A 22,292-nucleotide genomic window follows, 5' to 3' on the forward strand; every position below is an offset into this window, starting at 1 on the left:
CCCATTTTAATCTGGACTAGAACATGCCCTAGATATTGTAAAAGTGTTTTGAATATTTATTGTTCATTCACACTTAACATTAGGGCTTCATTAGTTAACATTAGTTAATTGATTAGTTAACATAAACTGCCAATGAAAAATTCTTCTGAACATTCATTAATTTCAGGTATTACAATATTTAATGTTGTGAAAGTTGCAGCTGTGTTATTTAATGAGCTAACATGAACTAAGACTTGTATTTTTTAACAAAGATTAATAACTTCTGTAGCAAATGTAGCTATTGCTCATTGTGAATGTTAATGCATTAACTAAGGTTAACTAATGAGGTCTTATTGTAAAGTGATACAGATTGGTCTTTATAGTTCTTTTGCACTTTAATCTGTCTAAAACTTTTAACTATATATATATTTTTATTTCTTTGATGTATTTAAATGTTCAGTTATTTTTGTTATAAGAAAAAAGTTATTTAACCTGTTATACTGTATTATGACCACTTTCAATATCATGATATATACAAATTAAAATACTTCATAAGACCAATAAAAAAGTAAAGAAATTTTTTTTGTGAATTGTTGGCCTTCTGGAAAGTATGTTCATTTACTGTACATACTCAATACTTGGTAGGGGTTCCCTTTGCTTTAATTACTGCCTCAATTCAGCGTGGTATGGAGGTGATCAGTTTGTGGCACTGCTGAGTGGAAGGGCTTTCTTTGACAGTGGGCGTCAGTTCATCTGCATTACAGCATCTTCCTAAAGCTGGTCAGCAGAAGGAAGCATGAAGTGCTCCAAGATTTATTGGGTGCAGTGACTTTCAAAAAACACTGTAGTAACTTAACACTGGACTTCAAGCAACTTGGGCTATGAGCTTCTCCACCCTTCCTCCAGACTCTAGGACCTTGGTTTCCAAATGAAATACAAAACTTGCTCTCATCTGAAAAGAGGACGTTTGGCCACTGGACAACAGTCAAATTCTTCTTCTCCTTAGCCCAGGTAAGATGCCTCTGACATCCGGTTTAGGAATAGCTTAACAAGAGGAATACGACAACTGTAGCCAAATTCCTTGACACGTCTGTATGCCTTGATCCCAGCCTCAGTCCATTCTTTGTGAAGTTCACTCAAATTCTTGAATCAATTTTGCTTGACAATCCTCATAAGGCTCTGGTTCTCTCTGTTGGTTGTGCATTTTTTTTCTTCCACACTTTTTCCTTCCACTCAACTTTCTCTTAACATGCTTGGATACAGCACTCTGAACAGCCAGCTTCTTTGGCGATGAATGTTTGTGGCTTACCCTCCTTGTGAAGGGTGTCAATGATTGTCTTATGGACAACTGACAGAACAGCAGTGTTCCCAATGATTGTGAACCAAACTGAGAGACCATTCTGAAGGTTTAGGAAAGCTTTGCAGGTGTTTTGAGTTGATTAGCTGATTGGCATGTCACTATATTCTAATTTATTGAGAGTGAATTGGTGGGTTTTTGTTAAATGAGACAAAATCTTCACAATTAAATGAACCAAAGACTTAAACTACTTCAGTCTGTGTGCATTTAATTTATTCGATACACAAGTTTCACAATTTAAGTTGAATTACTGAAATAAATTAACTTTTCCACAACATTCTAATTTATTGAGATGCGCCTGTATGTATATATGTATGTATATATATGAAACACATTTTGTTGCTTTGCAGCCTGAAATTAAGGCTGTATTTTCCAGCTGTATTTACTCAGTGCAGCATATAACATCAAAATGAAAGATGTAACACAAACAGAATCTTTTCTATATCCACTGTATATATAAAGATAAGGATTAATATATATTTATTTTAATTATTATTTTTATATTTATTTCTAGTTATATATAAACATAAGTATATATATATATATATATATATATATATATATATATATATATATATATATATATATATATATATAATACAAATAACAATTTTAGAGCTTGGCATGACTAGAAAAAAATATTGTTTATAAAAATGCATGCCCATGGAATTTTACAATTTTAATCAGTTTACATTTTAGAGGAAATTAATTAAAATATTTTATTTAATTAATTATAATTAATTAGAACCATGCGTAACAATATTCAGGACAACAGCACTTTTGGTTGTTATTAAACCTATAACAGTGGATAATAAATACCGTATCAATAAAACTGTGGTAACAATAACTGCTGAATGTTGGCAGAAATTGTTACCATGGTAGTATTTCACCTATACAAACTTTCAATTATGACGTAGCTGTTGTGGGAGGGGCTTTGTGGGACCTTGCACTACAATGAATAATATAGTTTTTGCACTACAATGAATAATATAGTTTTTGCGCTACAATGAAGAATGCTGAGTCAACACTTTCTCTACCAAGAGTCAACCATTCCCCAGCTTTGGGTCAGTCCCATCCGCAGTGAAAGTGTTCGTCCACCTCCACGAGCGCAGGTGTTCAGCTGATGAATATACAGAAACACGATCTGTGTGACGTGACGCATGTTAAAACCACACCCTGAACACAAAGAACAGCACTTCTACACGCCCAACAGAGACTCAAGCACCTGACGCTTCAACCGCACGAGTCCCGATGGCGGAGGAGGCAGACTTTATGCGCTCTGTGTTGCCCGTTCACGGCGCTTTTCACTCGGTGGATTCATCTTTAGCTCTACCGCAGGAGGACAAGCTCGCTCTCGCGGACGCACACCGGCTGAACCGACTACAGCAACAAGTGCAGCTCACTCTCTCTCGGAAAAGAAAGAAACCAAAACCGACAGGTATGTGGGATGAAATTGCATGAAATAAAATATAAATAAATTAGAAAAAATGTAAAAAAATATATATATATACAGATAGAATACAGGCAACATGTTTATATTTCTTGAAATTTACAGGATCTCAGTCAAATGTTTATGGTCAGCTTTCATTGGTCCTTTGTTCTTAACTCTGTCCTTTGGTTATTTTATTTAACATTTTATTTGTGTGTAAAATAACATGCAAAAACATATTTATTAATTCCTTCATTTTTTAAATATATATTCTTTACAAAAATACTTTGGTTCTACCATAGTATCAGTGTGATATCAAAGTGACTTTGATGTATAACACGGTACTGAATAATTATTTTCATGTAGAGTAATATTTACATAGTACTTCAAGGAACTTCAAATAATATCTGAAGTCGAAATACAATATATATATATATATAACTATGTAATATAACAATGTTACAAATAAACACATTTGGTAACTTTTTGTGAGTTGAGAAAAGTGAATCCTTCCTTAGTTTGTCAGAACTCATTCAGACCTATTTAGTAGGATCTGCAAGTGATCATGAAGAGTACGTTTTCCATTGTGTTGTATTGTATGCAGTCCAACTGTGTGTGTTTTGGGCGTTGCAGAGTCATCTCTCTCAGACAGTCTATCCAGCTGTCATATTTCCAGTAGTACATCTTTAGGAAGTCTACACCTGAAGGTAAAAACAATTTTCCAGTTGGATAAATTTGTTCTTAAAGAGAGTGCATGCAAAAATTTAAATTCTGTCATCATTTGTTGCCATACAATGGAACTGAATGGTAACTAGAGCTTTCTGGTTTCAAAAAAATGACAAAAGCACCTTACAATTTGTATAAAAGTATTTTGTATGATTTGTGCATTTTCTGAAGCTGTTTGATGGGTTTCTGTCAGAAATGGACTATATATTAGTTTTTATCCATGCTTTTTTGGTTGAACTAATCCTTTAATATTACTAACTTGATTCACTTGAGATAATGGTATACGTCATACTTTGCAGCGGACGTTCACCGTCATTCATGAAGCCACAAGGTTGTCACGGATGGTTGATCGATCTCAGTGGTCAAGTACCGAGCCACCTCGATCTCACAGAGGCTATGGAAGCTTTCGTTACAACACTAAACAGCTGGCTTTATGCTGTGGGGCTACTTCTCTCAGTCTCCCCTCTGTCCCTACAGTCAACCGTTTCCATATGAACAATCAAACTTTACATTATGCCCACTCCGAGGTTTTGCGAAGCCCGAAGTTCGCAGGCCTGTCGGCTGTCACTCAGCTCCCCATTAAGCCTGTGTATCAGAACAATGACATAGATGATACAGATGACGTGTTTTTACCCAACCCCCCAAACAATGCAGAGAGAAACAGGATGGAGTTACAGAAGCACACCCTTCAGAAGACCCTCTGCAGCCTGAGAGAGGGGGGTTTTGGTCTTCAGGAACAATCAGAGAACGTGTCCTGGCAGAGCCGAATACGGAAGCCAAGCCTGGAGTTTGTTGCAGGAAGACGACCCTCCCAACCTGGCTCAATGATCAGCATGCAGGAGCAGTCTGGAAGTTTAGGGAGGATAGCGAAGCTGGAGGTCACACAACATGCAAGGACAGCATCAGCAAAGTATGCCAGTAGTTTATATATTTTAGCTGCTTAATCACACTTAATCACCTATATGGTTTGCCAGGGTTATATAACCATTATTATGTTATTTTAATATCACAGAGAGATTAATTTAGTTTGTTGTTTGCAATTTGCACTTCATAGTATTCATATTTTATACATATATAGGTATACATTTGCATATTTTTGATTAATACTAAAATTATATATTTTGACTGTTTTAGTCATACTTTACCTAGTAGTCAAAAATAAAGTATTAAAACACACACACAAGCATATATTTTATATATATTATATATATAATATATAATTAATATATATTTAATTATTTAATTTAATTTAATTAATTATATACTATAAATAGAAATGATATACATTTTATAGCATTTATACAAGTATCAGTTTGTTAGTAATTACTTTTCAACAATGACATTAGCTATAGATTGCCCTAAAATTTACAAAAATCTTTTCAGAATTTGGTTAAATTACTATTAGTAGTAGTAGTAGTAGTAGTAGACTTAAACTATATAATACTGAATATAAATTAAACCTACATTAAATAAGTGTTGAATTAGTATATTATACTTTACAAAGATTGGCCTGCACTCTAAATTTTTTACATTTAAGTTGCATTTCGGCTATCTGCCTTCATAAGTGTAAAAATGATTTGTTTTTCAGTGATTATATAGAAAACGACAAGCATCAGGTGACCATAATTAGTCCACAGACTCCAGTTTAACATTTGAAACAAATTAATGGGTGCAATAACAGGCAAAAAATGTTGTTCATTAAAATTGTACCCACAATAAAAATGGATATGGAAAAACATTAGACATTAGCTTACACATTGGACAAAGACATACATAAAATTTGGGTACAACTTGGTCTGAACTATTTTAGATGGAATGAACTCTACTATATTTCTGTTGTTTGTCTGTTTGTTGAAGGAAGGGCAGACAAGCTGAACTAGGTCCAGAGATGACACTAAAAGAGGCTGTAAATCTCCTTGAACCAGATAATATGGAGACACAAATCACCGCGGCCAACTTTATACAGAACCAGTGCTTTAACAGTCCTGATGCCAAAAAAAAAGGTAAGTAATACTTCACTCTCAAATGACTAGAATGAAATGCTGATATGCTAGTATGATCCACCCCAAAATTATGACATATCTCGCACAAAGTCTAGCCTCTATGGTTGCATTGATAACAAACACCTTGGGCAAAATGAAACAATGAGTCATAGTACTACATGGTGAGCTGGCTCTTTAATTAAGTGGAAAACGGGTGTGGAAGAAAGTAAAGAATGTATTTAGTGGTGTATTTACACTGCAGTCGAACAGTAAATTATTAGCATGACAACATTTCATTTACTTTTAAGTTACGTTTCTGCTGTTCATTTTCCGTAGGACTTGACCTTCACAAATTTGACTTTAAAACATTGCAACAAACATTCAAAGGACAATTCATATAAAAAAAGGAGTGGTTGTAATGTAGTGGTTTAAGATACGAGCTAGACAATTCATGATCTATCACCACTGAATCCTTGAGAAAAGGCACTTAAACACAGGACGCTCCAAGGGGATTTCCTGCATTCCCTTTGAACCCAAGAATAGCCGAAATTAAAACAGTGTCTGAATAAATACAGCCCCAATCCACCCTTATCATTTCTGAAAACTAACCTGCAATTTATTCTGAATGATCGTGGTTGTGACATTATGACTGTTAGCACATGCACACATGGCCGCCCATGTTTACATATCAACAATGATTCGGTGCTCAGCAACTGTCCTGCGCCTGTCCTGCTGAAAGACAGTGTGAACTGGTATGCAGAGGTTAACCAAATATAAAAGGTCAATTACATATACCACCATTCAGAAGTTTTGGGTCAGATAGTTTCAGGTTTCTACAAAAAAACAGCACAAGTGTTTTCAACATTGATAATAATAAGAAATGTTTCTTGACCAAATCAGCATATTAGAATGATTTCTGAAGGATCATGTGACACTGAAGACTGGAGTCATAATGATGAAAATACAGTTTTGTATCACAGGAATAAATTACATTTTAAAATATGTTTACATTTTGGTATAAGAACCTCGACTACACTAACAGAAATGGACTTTACGGGGAGAAAAAAAAGAAAAGATACAAAATTCTAGAATATGACACGTTTCAATGTTGAAGTTCCTAATTTTAGCATGTTCCTTCTGCTCAGGTACTTTATCTTAAAGGCATCCCAAAATTGCTGAAGCTCATGCAGAATGAGAGCGAGGAGCTCCAACAGGCGGCTGTCAGCTCACTCCGAAATATTGTTTTCGAAAACAATGAGAACAAAATGGAAGTCAAAGAGTGTGAGGGGCTTCCAGTGATCCTGACACTGCTCAAGAAGAACCGAGACATCGAGACCCGACAGCAGCTCACTGGTAAGGCATCCCTTTAGTGTGTTTAAGCTTTGCTGCATTTATATTTCATTACTCAGTCAAACTTGCCTTCACTTTAGCTGATCCAGCTAAAACTCAAACCATGTCTCCAACTAAAAAAAAACATCCAGATCTCGAACGTGTGATCTCTAGCCTTCCGCTAACCTTCCAGATGTTATTCTCTCTCCAGGGCTGCTGTGGAATCTGTCTTCTCATGACCTCCTGAAAGAGCAGCTCGCTAGAGAAGCGGCCAAACCTCTCACAGATAGTGTGCTGGTGCCCTGCTCGGGCATTTTGGAAGGGGAAGACCCCAAGTTGGAGCTCCTTGCTGACCCTGACATTTTCTACAATGCTACTGGTTGCTTGAGGTATTATGAACGGAAAGAGAAAATAAATGCAGATTTATTTTGATAATCCAAGCCATTCTTAGAGCTACAAATGCCGAAGCTATACAGTACATGTGACCATGGACCACAAAAATTGAGATAAATACATAATCTGAACGTTGAATAAATAAGCTTTACATTGATGTGTGGTTTGTTAGGTTATAACAATATTTGACTGAGATACAACTATTTGAAAATCTGGAATCTGAGGGTGCAAAAAAAATCTAAATAATGAGAAAATCACCTTTGAAGTTGGCCAAATTAAGTTCTTAGCAATGCATATCACTAATCAAGAATGAAGTTTTAACATATTTACAGTAGGAAATTTACAAAATATATTAATGGAACATGATCTTTAATTAATATCCTAATGATTTTGGCATAAGAGAAAAATCAATCATTTTGACCCAAACAATGTTTTCTTGGCTATTGCTACAAATATACCCCGGCGACTTAAATCTGGTTTTGTGGTCCAGGGTCACATATACACTACAGTTCAAACATTTGGGGACAGGTAGGTTTTATTTATTTATTTATTTTATTTTTTAATGAATACTTTTATTAAGCAAGGCAGCTTTAAACACATATATACAATTACATATAATATTACAAAAGATTTTTAAAAGATTACCAAATCAGCATATTAGAATGATTTGTGAAGGATCATATGACACTGAAGACTGGAGTAATGGCTGCTGAAAAACCAGCTATGTCATCATAGGAATATATTACATTTTAAAATATACTAAAACAAAACATGGTTATTTTAATTTAGAATAATATTTACTGTTTTTTCTGGTTTATTTTATTTGTAATTTTTATTATTAAAACCATTGGTGAGCCTTGGTGGGCATAATAGAGTAGATATTTTTATATGTATCTTGCATTGCATAAAATGTGTTATTAAATTAAACTTTTTTTTTTTTTAGAAATTTAAGTTCAGCTGGTCCAGATGGCCGTAAAGCCATGCGGGACTGTGAGGGTCTCATTGAGTGCATCATCTATTATATCCGTGGTACCATTGCAGACTACAAACCTGATGATAAGGTAAAGAGCTACTCACATTAAATCCCCATCTTTATCAACAGCAACAGTAAGTCTTTCATTTAAGTCTAATAATTAAAGGAGTCGTATCACAAGGAATCAAATGTTCCTTGATCTTTGAAGATAAAAGAGCTTGATGTTCCTGTACACTGAAAACTTTTAGATAGCTTTCATGACACAGAACGTCCTTCCCAGTGAGGAAATAGAAAGTTTATTCAAACTAAGCTCTTAAAATGACTCATTCTGAATGCTATGAACTTAGTGACACAGATGAAATGTGTAAGGGTGTGACCGTCTACATTTACGTCAAGTGAAGAAGATGCTGTCTAATATGATCCGGAGTGATTATTCCGACTGGTGAACAATTCATAATAATTGAATTATTAATTCTTATATTCCAGGCCACAGAAAACTGTGTGTGCATCCTGCACAATCTTTCTTATCGGTTTGATTGTGAGTTGCCTCGTGTGGATTCCCCGGTGGTACAACAGCCCATACAAAATCACAATGCAGAAACTAGCAACCCTGGCTGTTTCATCCTCAATAGTCCCAAAATCACTGAGGAGGTTAGTGTTACACCGTAAATTAAACAAAGAGTTTGCACCCTCAGGCCATCCGAGAGGTACATGAGTTTGTCTCTTCATCAGAACAGATTTAGAGAAGTTTAGCATAGCAACACCAATGGATTTGGAGAAATTTAGTATTACATCAGTTGCTCACGACTGGATCCTCTGCAGTGAATGGGTGCCGTCAGAATGAGAACCCAAACAGCTGATATTACAATAATCCACAAGTTATTCACATGACTCCAGTCCATCAATAAGCGTCTTGTAAAATGAAAAGCTGCATATTTTTAATAATGAAATCCATCATTATGGCATTTTAACTTTATACCATTGCTTCGAGTCCATAGTCCATAATAACACTTACTCTAGTGAAAGAGTCCATCTCTTGTTGTTCTCTCACATCCAAATACACTAATTTATTTGGGCAGTTATTTGTAAATCTGCTTGATCTGTGCATATTTCTCTCCTTATTCATACAAGATTACTTTTTTTACTGGAGAAAGCAATATTACACAGAGGACTTTTCGCTTTATTAATGGATTGGGGTTGTGATGGATTGGTTGTGGATTATTGTGATGTTTTTATCAGCTGTTTGGACTCTCATTCTGACGGCACCCATTCACTGTAGAGGATCCAGTGGTGGGCAAGTGATGTAATGCTACATTTCTCCAAATCTGTTCCAGTGTTGAATCAAACGTATCTACATCTTGGATGACTTGAGAGTGGATGAATTTGGTGATTCAATATTCTAGCTGATTCCTGTTGAGTATTCAGACTGACCGAAATGCCATCTCTAATGCAAATGTAGTGGTGTGGAACACAAATTGACCTCATATGTTGTGTCTCACCTCAGGAACCAGATGCAGACTATCCCTTACTCGAAGAGAACGGCAGCCCTCACGGTGTGGAGTGGCTCTGGAGCGCCATCACTGTCCGCATGTATCTCTCTCTCATTGCCGTCAGCACAAACCAGCACACAAAGGAGGCATCCATTGGAGCACTGCAGAACCTCACAGCTTGCTCTGGAGAGGTATAATCTAGAAATAGATTATATATTTATATATAAGCAGCATTGGCTTTAAATGACATTCATGCTTAGATGAATTAATGTATTTTATCTCCATTAGATGTCTCAAGCAATTGCACACTTCATTGTGCAAAAAGAGGGAGGCCTATCTCAGGTGAAGAAGATGCTACAAGAAGGAGAGAAGGAGGGGATTAGAATATCTGTGTCACTGCTAAAAAATATCTCTCGTTACCGAGAATTGCACAAAGATATTAGTAAGCTGCCAGTATACACAATAACAGCATGGTTGTGTCAAGGCAGAAAAAGGGAGTAAACAAATGTGTTTTACATCTCTACAGTTAAACAGGTGTTACCGGAGCTGGTTGCCATCCTGCCAAACTCTGACCGAAGTGTAGAGCAGCCTATAGAGGTCACCGTGACAATATGTCGCATTCTCATCAATTTGAGCCATGCATCTGTACCCAACACCTGTGCCATCATAAACCAAGGAGCGTTACCCAAGATCATCAGCATTAGCACTAAAGACAACGGGTATGGTTTCATTTTCAGGAACTTCCAGTAATGGGGCGTCTAATAAAACTCACAATAAAAGTGATTTATGTGGCTTATTTAATTCATACATTTAATTCTCATTTCAATCTAGGTTTGGCCCCACACGGGCGGGCCAGGCGGCTTGTATTTTACTCCATACCCTATGGAGGCATTCAGAGCTGCATAGCAATTTCAAAAAGGTGAGATGTTTTGCAATATGTTTGTATCCTTCAGTCATGAAGTAATAAAGTGTTATTACTTACTATTTTGGGGGACAGATAAATAAACAAGCAGTACATTATCACCAAGAGTCAAAGATGCAGGTCAGTTTAGGGCAGCTACTCAAGATATTAAGAGTGTTAACAAAGAAGGAATGAATGCAGTTAACTGTGGGAAGAAACTAATAGAACAAAACTTTGTAGTTAGTGTTCATATATGTTGATTTTTGGCACTAATGCAGTGAAGCAAATCTGTGTCCTTTCACATCATTTCCTGATCTCATTATTCTGCCTCACTTCCTGATCATTTGTGCCTCATTCGCTCTCTCTCCCATAAAAGTGGCAAAAAGGCCAACAATTAGATAGTACGTGTAATGTGAGAAATGGTCAGAAAGACGCAAAGATTGAATAATATTAGAAAACATTTAAACACAATAACAACAAAAGTGCTTCTATATATTTTTGAAAATGCAGGCAAAATGTAAATGATAAAAAAATGTATATCAGTAATAAAGATACCTATAATTAACACAAATATGGTGTTTTATTATATAATTAATTTGCATAACTTTCCTAGGTCTTGAAATAACTCTTTTTTTTTTTTTATTAGGTTAACTCATATATCTTAATTTTCAATGGGAAACCAGATTTTCCAAAGGTGTGAGGGAGTGTGTTTCAATTAGAAATATTTTGATTTTTATTATTGTTTTTGTTTATTTTTAAAGCACGTTTTGTCTTATTTTAAATCATTTCAAATCCTCATGAGCTTCCTTGGAAGTTTGCAGACTCCGGGTTTAGAACTACTGATCTAAAGTACTCAAAAACTAATTCACATGTTTTAGAATTTGCTTTCATTGCATGCATATTAACTCTTGTCATTTTTTTTTTTTTTTAATCTATGGCAGGCCGGTTACAGGAAAACTGACTTCATCAACAACAGGACAGTAAAGGCTGTGAATTCAGTTCGTGATTAATGGGATCCAGAAATACATTACAATGATCAAGGCTTTTCACCTGCTTTTTTAGGCTATATAAAAAAATGGTGCTAATGACATGGCTTTGGTCTGTGCTTGTGTGTGTGTATATATATATATATATTTGTCTTTGTGTTTTAATTAATAGTTAGCTATGTCTGTCAAAGTATTTATTTTTTACTGAACTTTTTAATATTGTTACTTCCTCGTGTCTATTTAAATAGCAATATTAAAGCATTTTCATCAAAAAATATATCTTTTTGTGTATTTGTTTCTTATTTTGCGGTGAGTAATGTCACTTCCTAGCATCGTGTAGCAAAACATTGTCGATTTTTTTCAAATAAACTAACGTTACAGTATTTTTTCCCGTCGCTTCATGTTTATTTGTGTTTGTTTAGTTACCATGGTTCTGTTTAAATCATATAGCATTAATAAAAACCTCAAAGGAAATTGACATTATACTTTAATCGTGATGGTTTCTGTAATTTGAGAATCACGCTAAAGGTCCAGGAAGTGATTTGAAATCTTTTTGAACAAATAATCATAATTCTCGGTGGGAGGGATTAAGCGAAAGATCGAAGTCCCTTAACGTTAGCGACAGAAATAAAACGCTCGGATGAAACGGACACATACTTACCTCGACAATATATTACGAATTTTTTATGCTTTGTTACTTTTTACAGTAGCTCGCTTTGTCCTCAAAGCATGTTTTAATGTTCTTTTACGTCACATCCGTAAACAAAGAAGCTCATGCGAGCTGGACAGTGCCATTGTGTTACTAGGGGGTAATTGACAGTCCTGTACAAAGCATATTGTCGTAAACTACATTTTTTGTAGTTTTATAATGAAACAACAGTCTCGTGACTATTTTATATTTAAACATCTCTTTCGACAGTTATGTGTTAACTTCTCTTATTAGCTTTACTTTGTAAAACCAAGGCAAAATATCGACACCCCTGTAGCTGCCGAATAATACATTTTCCCGGTTTCACAAAACACTAGCCAAGTGTTGTTTTAAAGAGCCCTTTAAAGTCCTAGTGTACTAAGCAAGGAAGTAGCATTCTGCAAAACGAGGATAAACTCGGTTGTCCACTGTTGTTTGCCAAGTCCTCACTTTCGAGGACTTGACTCAGGTAACTGTTACATAGTTTTAATCGTCGAGTTTATTAATATATATATAAGTTATATAGAAAGGTTATAAATATATATATTGGAGAGCAGGACCTTGGTTATGTTTGCATAGTTTACTCACTAAATGAATTGCATGACTAATTAATTTATTATAAGACACTGGACAATTAAATCGAACACGTAGCTACGTCTTTGTCGTGTTCGCTTTATTAAATGTGCTTGCGCGCGCTATCTGTCTTATTTATTAATATTTTTCTTACATCCGAATCATAAAGTGACTGTTTACTAATTTCGCGTTGCTAATCGTTAAACGGGTTGGGGGTTGCATGATCTAGAAAGTCCAGTTCGGCTGCTCATTTGCTTTGACAGTTTGCTCGTGTCTTGTCCTTGTTTGTGTGCTGAAGATAAGGTCACGTGTGCAGAGCAGCTGAGCGCTGTGTGTGTGTGTGTGTGTGTGTGTGTGTTTGGGTCTGTTACAGAACCTCCTTTTAGCGCCCAGAGCTGCAGGAGCTGTAACCAGTGCCAGTGGTGCTGTTATCTGTCCTTCCTAATTTAAACCTGACTGAAGATGTGCATGTGCATGGGTTTCTGTTTTTACCACCACAATGCTTTTTTCCTATCCTCAACATAGACACTCTCTTCTGGGAGTAACAAGAATGGGAGGGCTTGAACATGTGGTCTTTCTATTGTAACCAGGCTCCAATTACAGGTAGAAGTACTGGTATTTGTAACTGCTATAAACTGTTAGTGAGCAAGTTGAGGTACACAGTTCATAGAAGTGCCCTATCATGCATAGTGAAGTCAACATTATTATTTTTAGAAATTATAACAACACTAAATAACTATAATGTTGAATAAATAAAGCCAAATGTGAGCATTTGACCAAATTATACATTTTATATTATTATAGTGTTTATTAACATTTTGAATCACTTTTCATTTTTAAATGGTTTGTTGTCATTTTAGTTTTAGTAGTTTTCCTGTGCATTTGCCATTTAAAACACAAAGTAAATAGTGACTGAGATTGTGTTCCACAGAAGTGCGAAATTAATACAGGTTTGGAACGACCTGAGAGTGAAGAAAATATGAAAGAATTTACATTTTATGTTGAACTATTCCTTTAACTCTCAGAATGTGCAGAGAATCAATGGAATTTCAAATTCTTGTTGTTTTCCAGTAGCACTGGGAGAAAAAAAGTGATATTTCGGTTGTGACAGATACTAATTACAATATAGTTTAAATAAACAAGCAGTTTTGTCAGAGCATTAAGAATGTATGAATGCATTTTTATTAATTAATGAAGGTCATTGTTAACTTTTTACTGATGCTGACTCAACTTCCTGAAAGACAAGCAGTTAGTCTGTTAAATTAGGAAACAGGTGTGTAGTGGAGCCTATAAAGGCAGAGGGGTGTAACGAGATAGGTTTGCTTTTAAAGCTCACGCTGCTATCTGGTGTTATTTGTTACCCAAGAGGCAGCACCGGTCAACGTCTAAATCACATTTAAAATACAATGTCCCTTTGTGGGTCACATGAATATCATTGAGGCCTTTGGTTACCCATTTATTTTCCCCCTTGCCTTTGCAAGTCAGTTTTCTTTGTCAACAAAGCTTTATGTCCTTGTGGAATTTTCCAGCACTGAAAGTGTGCCAGCTTTTAACTTTATCCTATTGTCATGTAAGTGTTGCCCCGTTTCCACTAAAAGCATCAGCTTTAAGTTTGTCTCCCAAAAAAAAAGAAGTAATTTTAGACACCAGATTCTCCTCAATACCTTTTTTTTTTTCATAATCAGCACCAGCCCCTCACAATGCCACTGAACGATGAACGTCCCACCTCCACATCTACGGTGGCCAGCGAGGACCAGAACAGTGACACCGAGTCATCTGAAAGGTGTGACAGTTTGACCTCGTCTAGCGATGTGGACTATTCTCGCCAGAGCTTCACCAGCGATTCATCCAGCAAACACAACTCTCCTTCTTGTAGGTGTCCTACATGCAAATGCAAATGCAAAAAAAAAAAAGTAGTTTAGCATTTAGTTCAGTTAGAATATACTATCATTTTAGTATCATTTATATGCAATTGTAGTATTTATTAATAAATAATGAATGTTATTTTTTGTTAACATTTAAGTTATTTTTATATGGAATTATAAGTCATATTTTTTTTTATTTAAAAATGTATTCTATTTAGTTTTTAATTTATTTTTATTTTGGTTTAGCAATTTAGTACTTCAACTTATTTTATTAAAGTTGTCAGTAAAACAACATGTCAAGTTTTCATTTAAGTCTTTCTGTGTTATTTCAGATTTATTTCAGTGAACAAAAACAGTTTTAATAGTTAACAGTAACAACCCTTATCTAAACATATGTAGTTGTATTGAAGATTCTGTTGGTCTTTTAATCTGTATTGCTACTGTATTCTCAGGCAGCCCACCAAAAACCCTAACGCTTGATGAGGTCATGGCCTCGGCTCGGGACCTTTCTAATCTGAGCCTGGCTCATGAGATCGTAGTCAACCAGAACTTCCACCTAGAGCCTCCGGATCTACCTCAAAATAGGTACTAAACTGATCTAGATATGGGTCCCACATGATCAAGAAAAGATATACAACTAAAATATACAAAAGGCAATGTTTAGGCATTTTGCTTTCAATTTTGCTTTTTTACTTTCTATATATATATATATAAATAGCACAATTGAATCCAAACCATGTTTTTTTCAAGCCTGGAGAAGAAAGTTAAGGATATGGTGCACAAGGCCTTCTGGGACTGTCTTGAATCTGAGCTGAATGATGACCCTCCAGAGTACAATTACGCCATCAAGCTTCTGGATGAGATCAGAGATGTAAGTTACACATTTAATCTGACACAATGATGAAAAGCAGTCTGATGGCAAATGACGTCTACATCTTTTTCTTCCTATCATCAAAGACCCTGCTGTCCTTCCTGAACCCCGGGGCCAATCGGCTGCGTACTCAGATCATGGAGGTTCTGGACATGGACCTGATCCGCCAGCAGGCTGACAACAATGCGGTTGATATCCAGGGCCTTGTGTCTTACATCATCAATACTATGGGCAAGTTCTGTGCGCCGGTCCGAGACGATGAAATCAAGAAGCTCAAGGAGAACTCGGCCAACTTAGTGACACTGTTCAAGTACGTTATTAAGGTTTCTTCTTTTATAGCTTTGTAGAACTATGTCAGTTTCACTTTAGCACCCATTGGCTGATGTAGTATCATGTTAATAATGCGTCTCATTTTTGTGCATTATTTTGTGCATTATTTTGTCTTGAGTTTACTATAATAACGTTGCATGTAACAATGTAATAATTACATTTTATACATAGATATTTCATCTTAAATATATAAGAAAAAGGTTAAGAACAAGTTTTAGTATGTAAGCACATGTTGTGACATGATATTTTTTTTAAAGGGTAAGTTGTCCTGTTCATACAAATATGAATAATCCAGCCAATTATTAGTAAATGTGATGCAGTAATTGAGAGGGATGAGGGACACAGATCTTCACTAACGGCCATTTGTTGCGAACAGTCACCTGAGGCAAAGTATTTGACTTGGAAATGATCACTTGTGTGGTAACAGGGAGATCTTCCGGGTGCTGGACCTGATGAAAATGGACATGGTGAATTTTACCATCCAGAGCCTCAGGCCAGAGCTTCAGAGGCAGTCAGTAGAGTACGAGAGAGCCAAATTCCAGAGCATTCTGGAAAGAACTCCCAGTAAGTCCACAAAACAAAATTCATATACGAAAATCATTGAAAATTATTTCACATAAATTGCATTTTCACCCATTTTCATAAAAATAAAAAAATTCTGTCTTTATTTATCATCCTTTTTTCAAACTCTGAAACACAAATGATGCTTTGAAGAGTTTAGACTGCTTTTGTCCAACATTGGACACCACTGAAGTTAACTGTATTGACAAAAAATCTCATAAAAGTCATATAGGTTTGAAATGACATCAGTATAGTTCAACCAAAAGTATCTGGACACTTTTTAATTCACCCAGGTGCTTTGGACCACACAAACAAGTGGATCAAATTTTCAATTGAGGAGGCCACTCAAATCATGCCACCATCAGAAAAGAGCAGCGATTCTGGGCAGAGCGGCAAACCCTTACCGGGCCCAACGTTGGTGCTAAATACAGCCTACATCAGACTGCTCACTTGGGACAAGAGCAAGGGCCCGTTGCCTGAGGTTGGAGAACAAAAATGCATTTAAACTCAATCTGAGCTTTGATATCAAACTCAAAATGCATCTTTCAGAGTGTTTTATGACCTGACGGTCTCAATTTTGCACTTGCAGACCCTGATGACGGATGAAGTGAGGTTGCAGGAGATGCAGCGCTCTCTTCAGCTCTATCAAGTGGTCGCGTCTGTTCTGCTGATAGTCTACAGCTCAATAGGAGGGGCTGTGTCAGGCCTGCCCACTCTTGTCGAGCGACTTAAGAAGATGACAGCAGTGCTGCTGGAGGGCATGCACAGCGCGTACGTCCGATCTCTGTCCTTCCGCTAATCTCTGCTCAAGCTAACACATGCACATGTCACACACATACTTCTGCATAAACATAATAATGAACATCTGTCGGCTTTGTTTTTTGTTTTTTTCCCGTTTGGCTTGCAGTGATTTTAATCTCACTGAAGCTCTTGGAAATGTCAGCGTTCAAATCTGCTGTGAGGTCAACAAGTCTCTGGCTGAAAGAAACTTCCCAGCTCTCCCGGCTGAACTGCAGGAAACCTTAAAGGGCCAGATCTGCGACATTACCCAGGAAAACAACCCAATACGCACCCTTGTTGGTAAGGAAAATGCAAAAGAATATTAGAGTCCAACAGCACTTGCGACACTGCAAAAAATTAATTTTTTATTCTTTTTATGTCTTGTTTACCGGTACAAATATATATATATAAAAAAAACATTCTTAAATCAAGACACAATTACCTGAGAAGCAAAATGGATCATATTTAATAATATATATGTTAAATTCTTGTTTTATGCAGCTCAAGTGACTTGATTTAAGAAGGTTTAGAAAAAAAAATTTGTTATGGGAAAAAAGACAAAATACTAAGTAAGAAAATACCTTTTTTGCCTTAAAATAGAAATACATAGAGCCATATTTTGGAGGATTTAAAAGCAGAGACTTGAAACATACAATTTCATAAAAGCAAATACATTGACTCTTCTGTTAAAACCAGTGTATTATTTAAGCTATAAAGCTGTTCAAATAATAATTTTTCTAGTCATTTTACATTGTTTTCATGGCAACTAAGTTATACAATTGCATATAATGGTTAGCAAGCTTTTTTAATATTAACAAGCAAATTGTTTACACTGTGTGGCTATAATTTTAAAACAGTGATACTTTCACATTTATAAATTGATCCCATTCACTTCCATTGCAATAAGCATTTCTGCTCTATTTTATTTATTTATTTAATATGGAATAAAAAAAATGAAAGTGGAAATACATTTCTGTGATAATCAACATTATGACACAAATGCCGTCAGTTGAACTTACCTAGTACTGAACTCGTAATATTTGACTTCGCGCTTTAATGTCCCTTTTCCGTCCCACAGAGGGAAGGGTACAGCAGTACTTTAGGGTGGTCCTGGCCTCTACCAGCTCTCACAGGACGCCCCCTCCCGCACCGCCAGGCTTGGGTCTGATTCAGTCAGAGCTCATGGGGCTTGGGGTCAGTTTCGTCAACCTTGTCAACTTCAACAAAAAGGTTTACGGTCCTTTCTATGTGAGCATCCTGAAGAATCTACTTTTCATTGACATGCCAGCGCCAGCTCCGCAGAATGGGATCGTACAGGGGCCACCCAGCAGTCCACTGCAGTCCAAATAAACCAGGATGCATCATTTACTTGATCCGTTACTATCATCAGACCTTTCACTCATGTGTTTCTCTCGTGTGAATTATTTGAGGCTTGATTCAAGGGAGTCACTACAGTATGAAGGGGACTGAAGAACAACAGGGTGTTATGGTACTTAAAACGGGAAATTATGGGTTGGGGGGCATTGTTGCTGTTTATAATGTTTCAAAGAATTCTATATTCCTTGCCAAGTAATAATTTTAGCATCTCTCTAACTGTGGTTTTCACTTGACAGTGTTACTGCAATAGAAATGCAGTCATTACGAACAGTATATTGACCAAGTTTAGGTGCAAGGCAGAAACTTTTCTATATTTACAGTTGTTAAAGATATAGCCAAAAATAGGCTAATATATTTACATAGATCATTTACATGACTTTTGAGAATATGTTCTATTCGTGTAGAGATATATCAGTGTTGTTGTTTCCCACGCCAATTTTCTAGATCATTAAAAAAAAAATTGTTCATCGGAGCATACTGAAATCCATCCGCAACAAAGTAAAATTGTGCTTTGTTTGCCACACATTATTTTGAAAGAATTGTATTACAATCGTTGACTGTATTTATACTTAAATATTGTCTATTTCGTATTCTGCATAATTTGGAATGTCAGGAACGTGAAATTATATAAAGAGGGAGAATCAAGAACTCTGGGAAGATCAAAATGAACAATATTGTTACATTATTTTGTTTATTATTATTTTTTATTTCTTTGGTCCTGGGAGTGCATTTTATATGCCTACAGATATGACTGGATGATCATCTGTTGTCCTTTTTTATTTTTAAGAAATCAAGATTTTTGTTAGTTCTGAATGCTGTTTGTATATCACTGTGCTTTGTAACAGGCATGTTTGTTTTTATTACTGTTGTTAATGAAAATTAAGGCCATTGTCTTAAATAATTTTTGTGCTCTTACATTGAGTTATATTAATAGTTTTATTTTAACTGTTACCAAACCGCATAGATCACGCCCCTTGTTTTGCTGGTGATTTTTTGCCGTTGTGACAAGCGAATGAATAACATCTTTGTGTGGAAAGCCATTGTTTCAACATGACAGACCTTCAGTTTAACCGTTTTGCAATAGCCTATGTGTTGTTTGTTTCAAGATGTAAGAACCCTTGTAAGAACAAAATATGTGCAGTGTGACAAGCACTAAAAAAAATTAAAAGAAATAAAAGAAAGTGTGAAAACTAGTTCATTTTCGTTTCTTTTAAACCTCTTTCTGCATTCAGTATTTCAATATTAATTTGTTACATTTAAAAAAAATCAATTTAATTTCAATTAATTTAACTACTGTATATGGGATAAAATTAAAGTATTAGATAAATCACAAACTGGTCTATAATTACTTTGTCGTAGATCAATTAATCTGTGCCCTTTACTTCATAAACAAGACTCTTATTTTGCAAGAATACTACTTCCGGTGTGTGGCTGTCACGCTGATGTCATATCAAGCTGGTTAAAGGCTAGACGTGTGTTAAACCAAAGTCCTTTCTCCTGTTAAGTTCACAAGAATCCTAGCTTTCGAGACCTGTGTCACTGTTATTTCGTTTCTTTTCATAATTTCAAAGTTTTAATCATGATGCAATTCATAGTAAGTATATATACACACCTGATCGTGAGATTGTAAACGTGCGTTAACTAGCTGATCAAATGGTTTAATTTGAACTAAACAAACATTTAATATAGAAACAATGTATCTATATGTCATATAAGTTTGTTTATAGAGCATCTTGTGTTTTTGCAGCTCGGCTTCACTCTGGGGAATGTGGTTGGCATGTATCTGGCACAGAATTACGAGGTTATAAAAACCATATTTTTTCACATATTAACTGATTTAATCTGTGGTTTGATAATAAACTGATTTAGATTTTAAGACTGAAATAAATAGCATTAGTCTTGAAATAAGATTATACAGCTCTACTGTTTAGCGATCAATGTCTGAAATAATTTCTTTCAAGGTTCCCAATATTTCAAAGAAAATCGAGGCCTTTAAGAAGGACGTGGAGGCCAAGAAGAAACCCCCAGAATGAGGGACAGGAGACCAGCCCTGTGGGGAAATATGGATAGTTGTAATTAACTAAAGATGGACATTAAAGAACAAGAATATGTTATCTAGTATGTGTTAAAATATGGAGATTAGCCCTCAAGGTGCACAGTATATTCCTTGTGTCAAATAGTGCTTCAAAATCAAATTGTTTTGAAAGTTGACGTTCTGAATTTTGCATTGTACTCTCTCTCTCTTTTTCTCTCTCTCTCTCTCTTTCATTCTAACGCAGGGTGAATTTGTTTACACCTGATGTATTTGCTGTTAGATTTGGGATAGTTATTCATTTATATATATTATATATATATATATATATATATATATATATATATATATATATATATATATATATATATATATATATATATATATATTTCTGGGTTCAGAAACGGCTTGCAGTGTGATGTAGTTCTTGGGTTCCCTGTATTTATGGAGAAACAAGTTTGCAGTGCAAATATAAACTGCACATAATAATCAGTTGTTCAAAATAAATTACTGCAATTTTCATAAAGGCTTCTCAAACAGTGGTAAACCTGGCCTTGTCCCAACTTTTTTGAGATGTGTTGATGCCATGAAATTAAAAATCAACGTATTTTTCCCTTAAAATGATACATTTTCTCAGTTTAAACATTTGATATGTCATCAATGTTGTATTCTGAATAAAATATTGAATTTTGAAACTTCCAAATCATTGCATTCAGTTTTTCTTCACAATTTGTACAGTGTCCCAACTTTTTTGGAATCGGGTTCATGTATGTGTGTACATATATATATATATATATATATATATATATATATATATATATAAAACTTGGCTGAATTTTTTTTTGTCTAAAATACACCAGAGAAACATAGGATTCAAATAATGGGACACAGACTGACACATTATTCATGGAAAATGCCAAAAACATCCACTTAAGATTATTCATCATATATGAAAGTATAAATTAGATAAAAGCTTACACTGATGGTAGGATGATGATAAGCTCACTGGGCAACTTTAGAAAATGTTGCAGTCAACGGGCAACCAGGTTAGACACAGGGCTCACAACCGATCTAAAGTATTCAGATTTAAATTTGTAAACCATCCTTAATGGGGAAGTGCCTAAGCAACGTTGTTTAAAAAAGTTGCCTGGCAAAATTGCTCAAAAAGTTGATTCAATTTTTAAATTGATGTGTGAATGGTGCTGGTTAAAAGACGGACCTCTTTGCCTGTGTGAACAGAGCGTTTCTTTACTGGGAAAGTCGTTCCGGTAATTTTACTGCAATTTAATGCTATTACTGTGTGAAAGGGACTATAATCATAGACTGATTTAAAACAGGATATAGTACTTTAGAAACTTCCACAGGTAGACCGGGGTGTCCTGTTAAAAGTGTGCTGTTGTAAGTTTTGACCGGCAGGTGGCACACGGAAATAAACAACTTTATCCGTACGTTAGTCCAAATATTACAGTTGCATCTGTGTGTACATTTATCAAGGTTATTCTGGTTAAAATTATGTATGTAAAATAATACATATTAACAGTTACTATATATATTTTTACTACAGTGCCTTTTATCACGTCATCACGGAGCACGCAAAAACACATTAAATGTCTTAAACATGCTTTAGATTTGTTTATCGTAGTACTTATTCAAAAAAAGCAATTATTCAG

The 22,292-nt window shown here is 35.4% G+C and overlaps 3 protein-coding genes across 5 annotated transcripts; all 3 read left to right on the top strand.

Annotated features, from left to right (window-relative positions):
- The first annotated feature begins 2,334 nt into the window (after positions 1-2,334).
- LOC113048023 (plakophilin-2-like) lies at positions 2,335-11,579 on the top strand. Its single transcript, XM_026209518.1, is given in 14 exon segments — positions 2,335-2,559; positions 2,561-2,774; positions 3,399-3,472; positions 3,791-4,401; positions 5,349-5,491; positions 6,617-6,826; positions 7,014-7,191; positions 8,139-8,256; positions 8,655-8,819; positions 9,673-9,849; positions 9,947-10,100; positions 10,185-10,377; positions 10,490-10,577; positions 11,501-11,579. Coding segments are annotated over 14 exon segments (2,457 nt in total). The 5' UTR covers positions 2,335-2,496; the 3' UTR covers positions 11,570-11,579.
- A 987-nt stretch (positions 11,580-12,566) lies between these two features.
- LOC113048025 (T-complex protein 11-like protein 2) lies at positions 12,567-19,753 on the top strand. 3 transcript variants are annotated; one of them, XM_026209520.1, is made up of 10 exons: positions 12,567-12,702; positions 14,492-14,682; positions 15,128-15,256; positions 15,422-15,542; positions 15,629-15,852; positions 16,300-16,436; positions 16,727-16,914; positions 17,023-17,204; positions 17,341-17,513; positions 18,292-19,753. In XM_026209520.1, the coding sequence occupies exons 2-10, from the start codon at positions 14,507-14,509 to the stop codon at positions 18,561-18,563; spliced, it is 1,602 nt and encodes a 533-aa protein (XP_026065305.1). In that variant the 5' UTR covers positions 12,567-12,702; positions 14,492-14,506; the 3' UTR covers positions 18,564-19,753. The 3 variants fall into 3 exon arrangements, with proteins under 3 accessions (XP_026065305.1, XP_026065306.1, XP_026065307.1); XM_026209521.1 differs by lacking the exon at positions 12,567-12,702 and having other exon boundaries at positions 17,023-17,200; positions 17,337-17,513; XM_026209522.1 differs by lacking the exon at positions 12,567-12,702 and having other exon boundaries at positions 14,492-14,678; positions 15,124-15,256.
- A 270-nt stretch (positions 19,754-20,023) lies between these two features.
- On the top strand, positions 20,024-20,939 carry LOC113048609 (short transmembrane mitochondrial protein 1). Its single transcript, XM_026210478.1, has 3 exons — positions 20,024-20,184; positions 20,338-20,391; positions 20,552-20,939. Exons 1-3 carry the CDS (start codon positions 20,170-20,172, stop codon positions 20,621-20,623), a joined length of 141 nt encoding a protein of 46 aa, XP_026066263.1. The 5' UTR covers positions 20,024-20,169; the 3' UTR covers positions 20,624-20,939.
- The last annotated feature ends 1,353 nt before the right edge of the window (positions 20,940-22,292 follow it).

This window comes from Carassius auratus, chromosome 29 (assembly GCF_003368295.1).
Source record: "Carassius auratus strain Wakin chromosome 29, ASM336829v1, whole genome shotgun sequence".
NCBI classification, from domain to species: domain Eukaryota; kingdom Metazoa; phylum Chordata; class Actinopteri; order Cypriniformes; family Cyprinidae; genus Carassius; species Carassius auratus.

What these genes read in the sequence shown, in the direction of transcription:
- LOC113048025 (XM_026209520.1), top strand. Translation starts at nt 14,507, where the DNA reads ATGCCACTGAACGATGAACGTCCCACCTCCACATCTACGGTGGCCAGC. An exon ending in CCGGATCTACCTCAAAATAG is followed by an intron (nt 15,257 to 15,421) that starts GTACTAAACTGA and finishes GTTTTTTTCAAG; the next exon opens with CCTGGAGAAGAAAGTTAAGG. An exon ending in GCAAGGGCCCGTTGCCTGAG is followed by an intron (nt 16,915 to 17,022) that starts GTTGGAGAACAA and finishes TTGCACTTGCAG; the next exon opens with ACCCTGATGACGGATGAAGT.
- LOC113048609 (XM_026210478.1), top strand. An exon ending in ATCTGGCACAGAATTACGAG is followed by an intron (nt 20,392 to 20,551) that starts GTTATAAAAACC and finishes ATTTCTTTCAAG; the next exon opens with GTTCCCAATATTTCAAAGAA.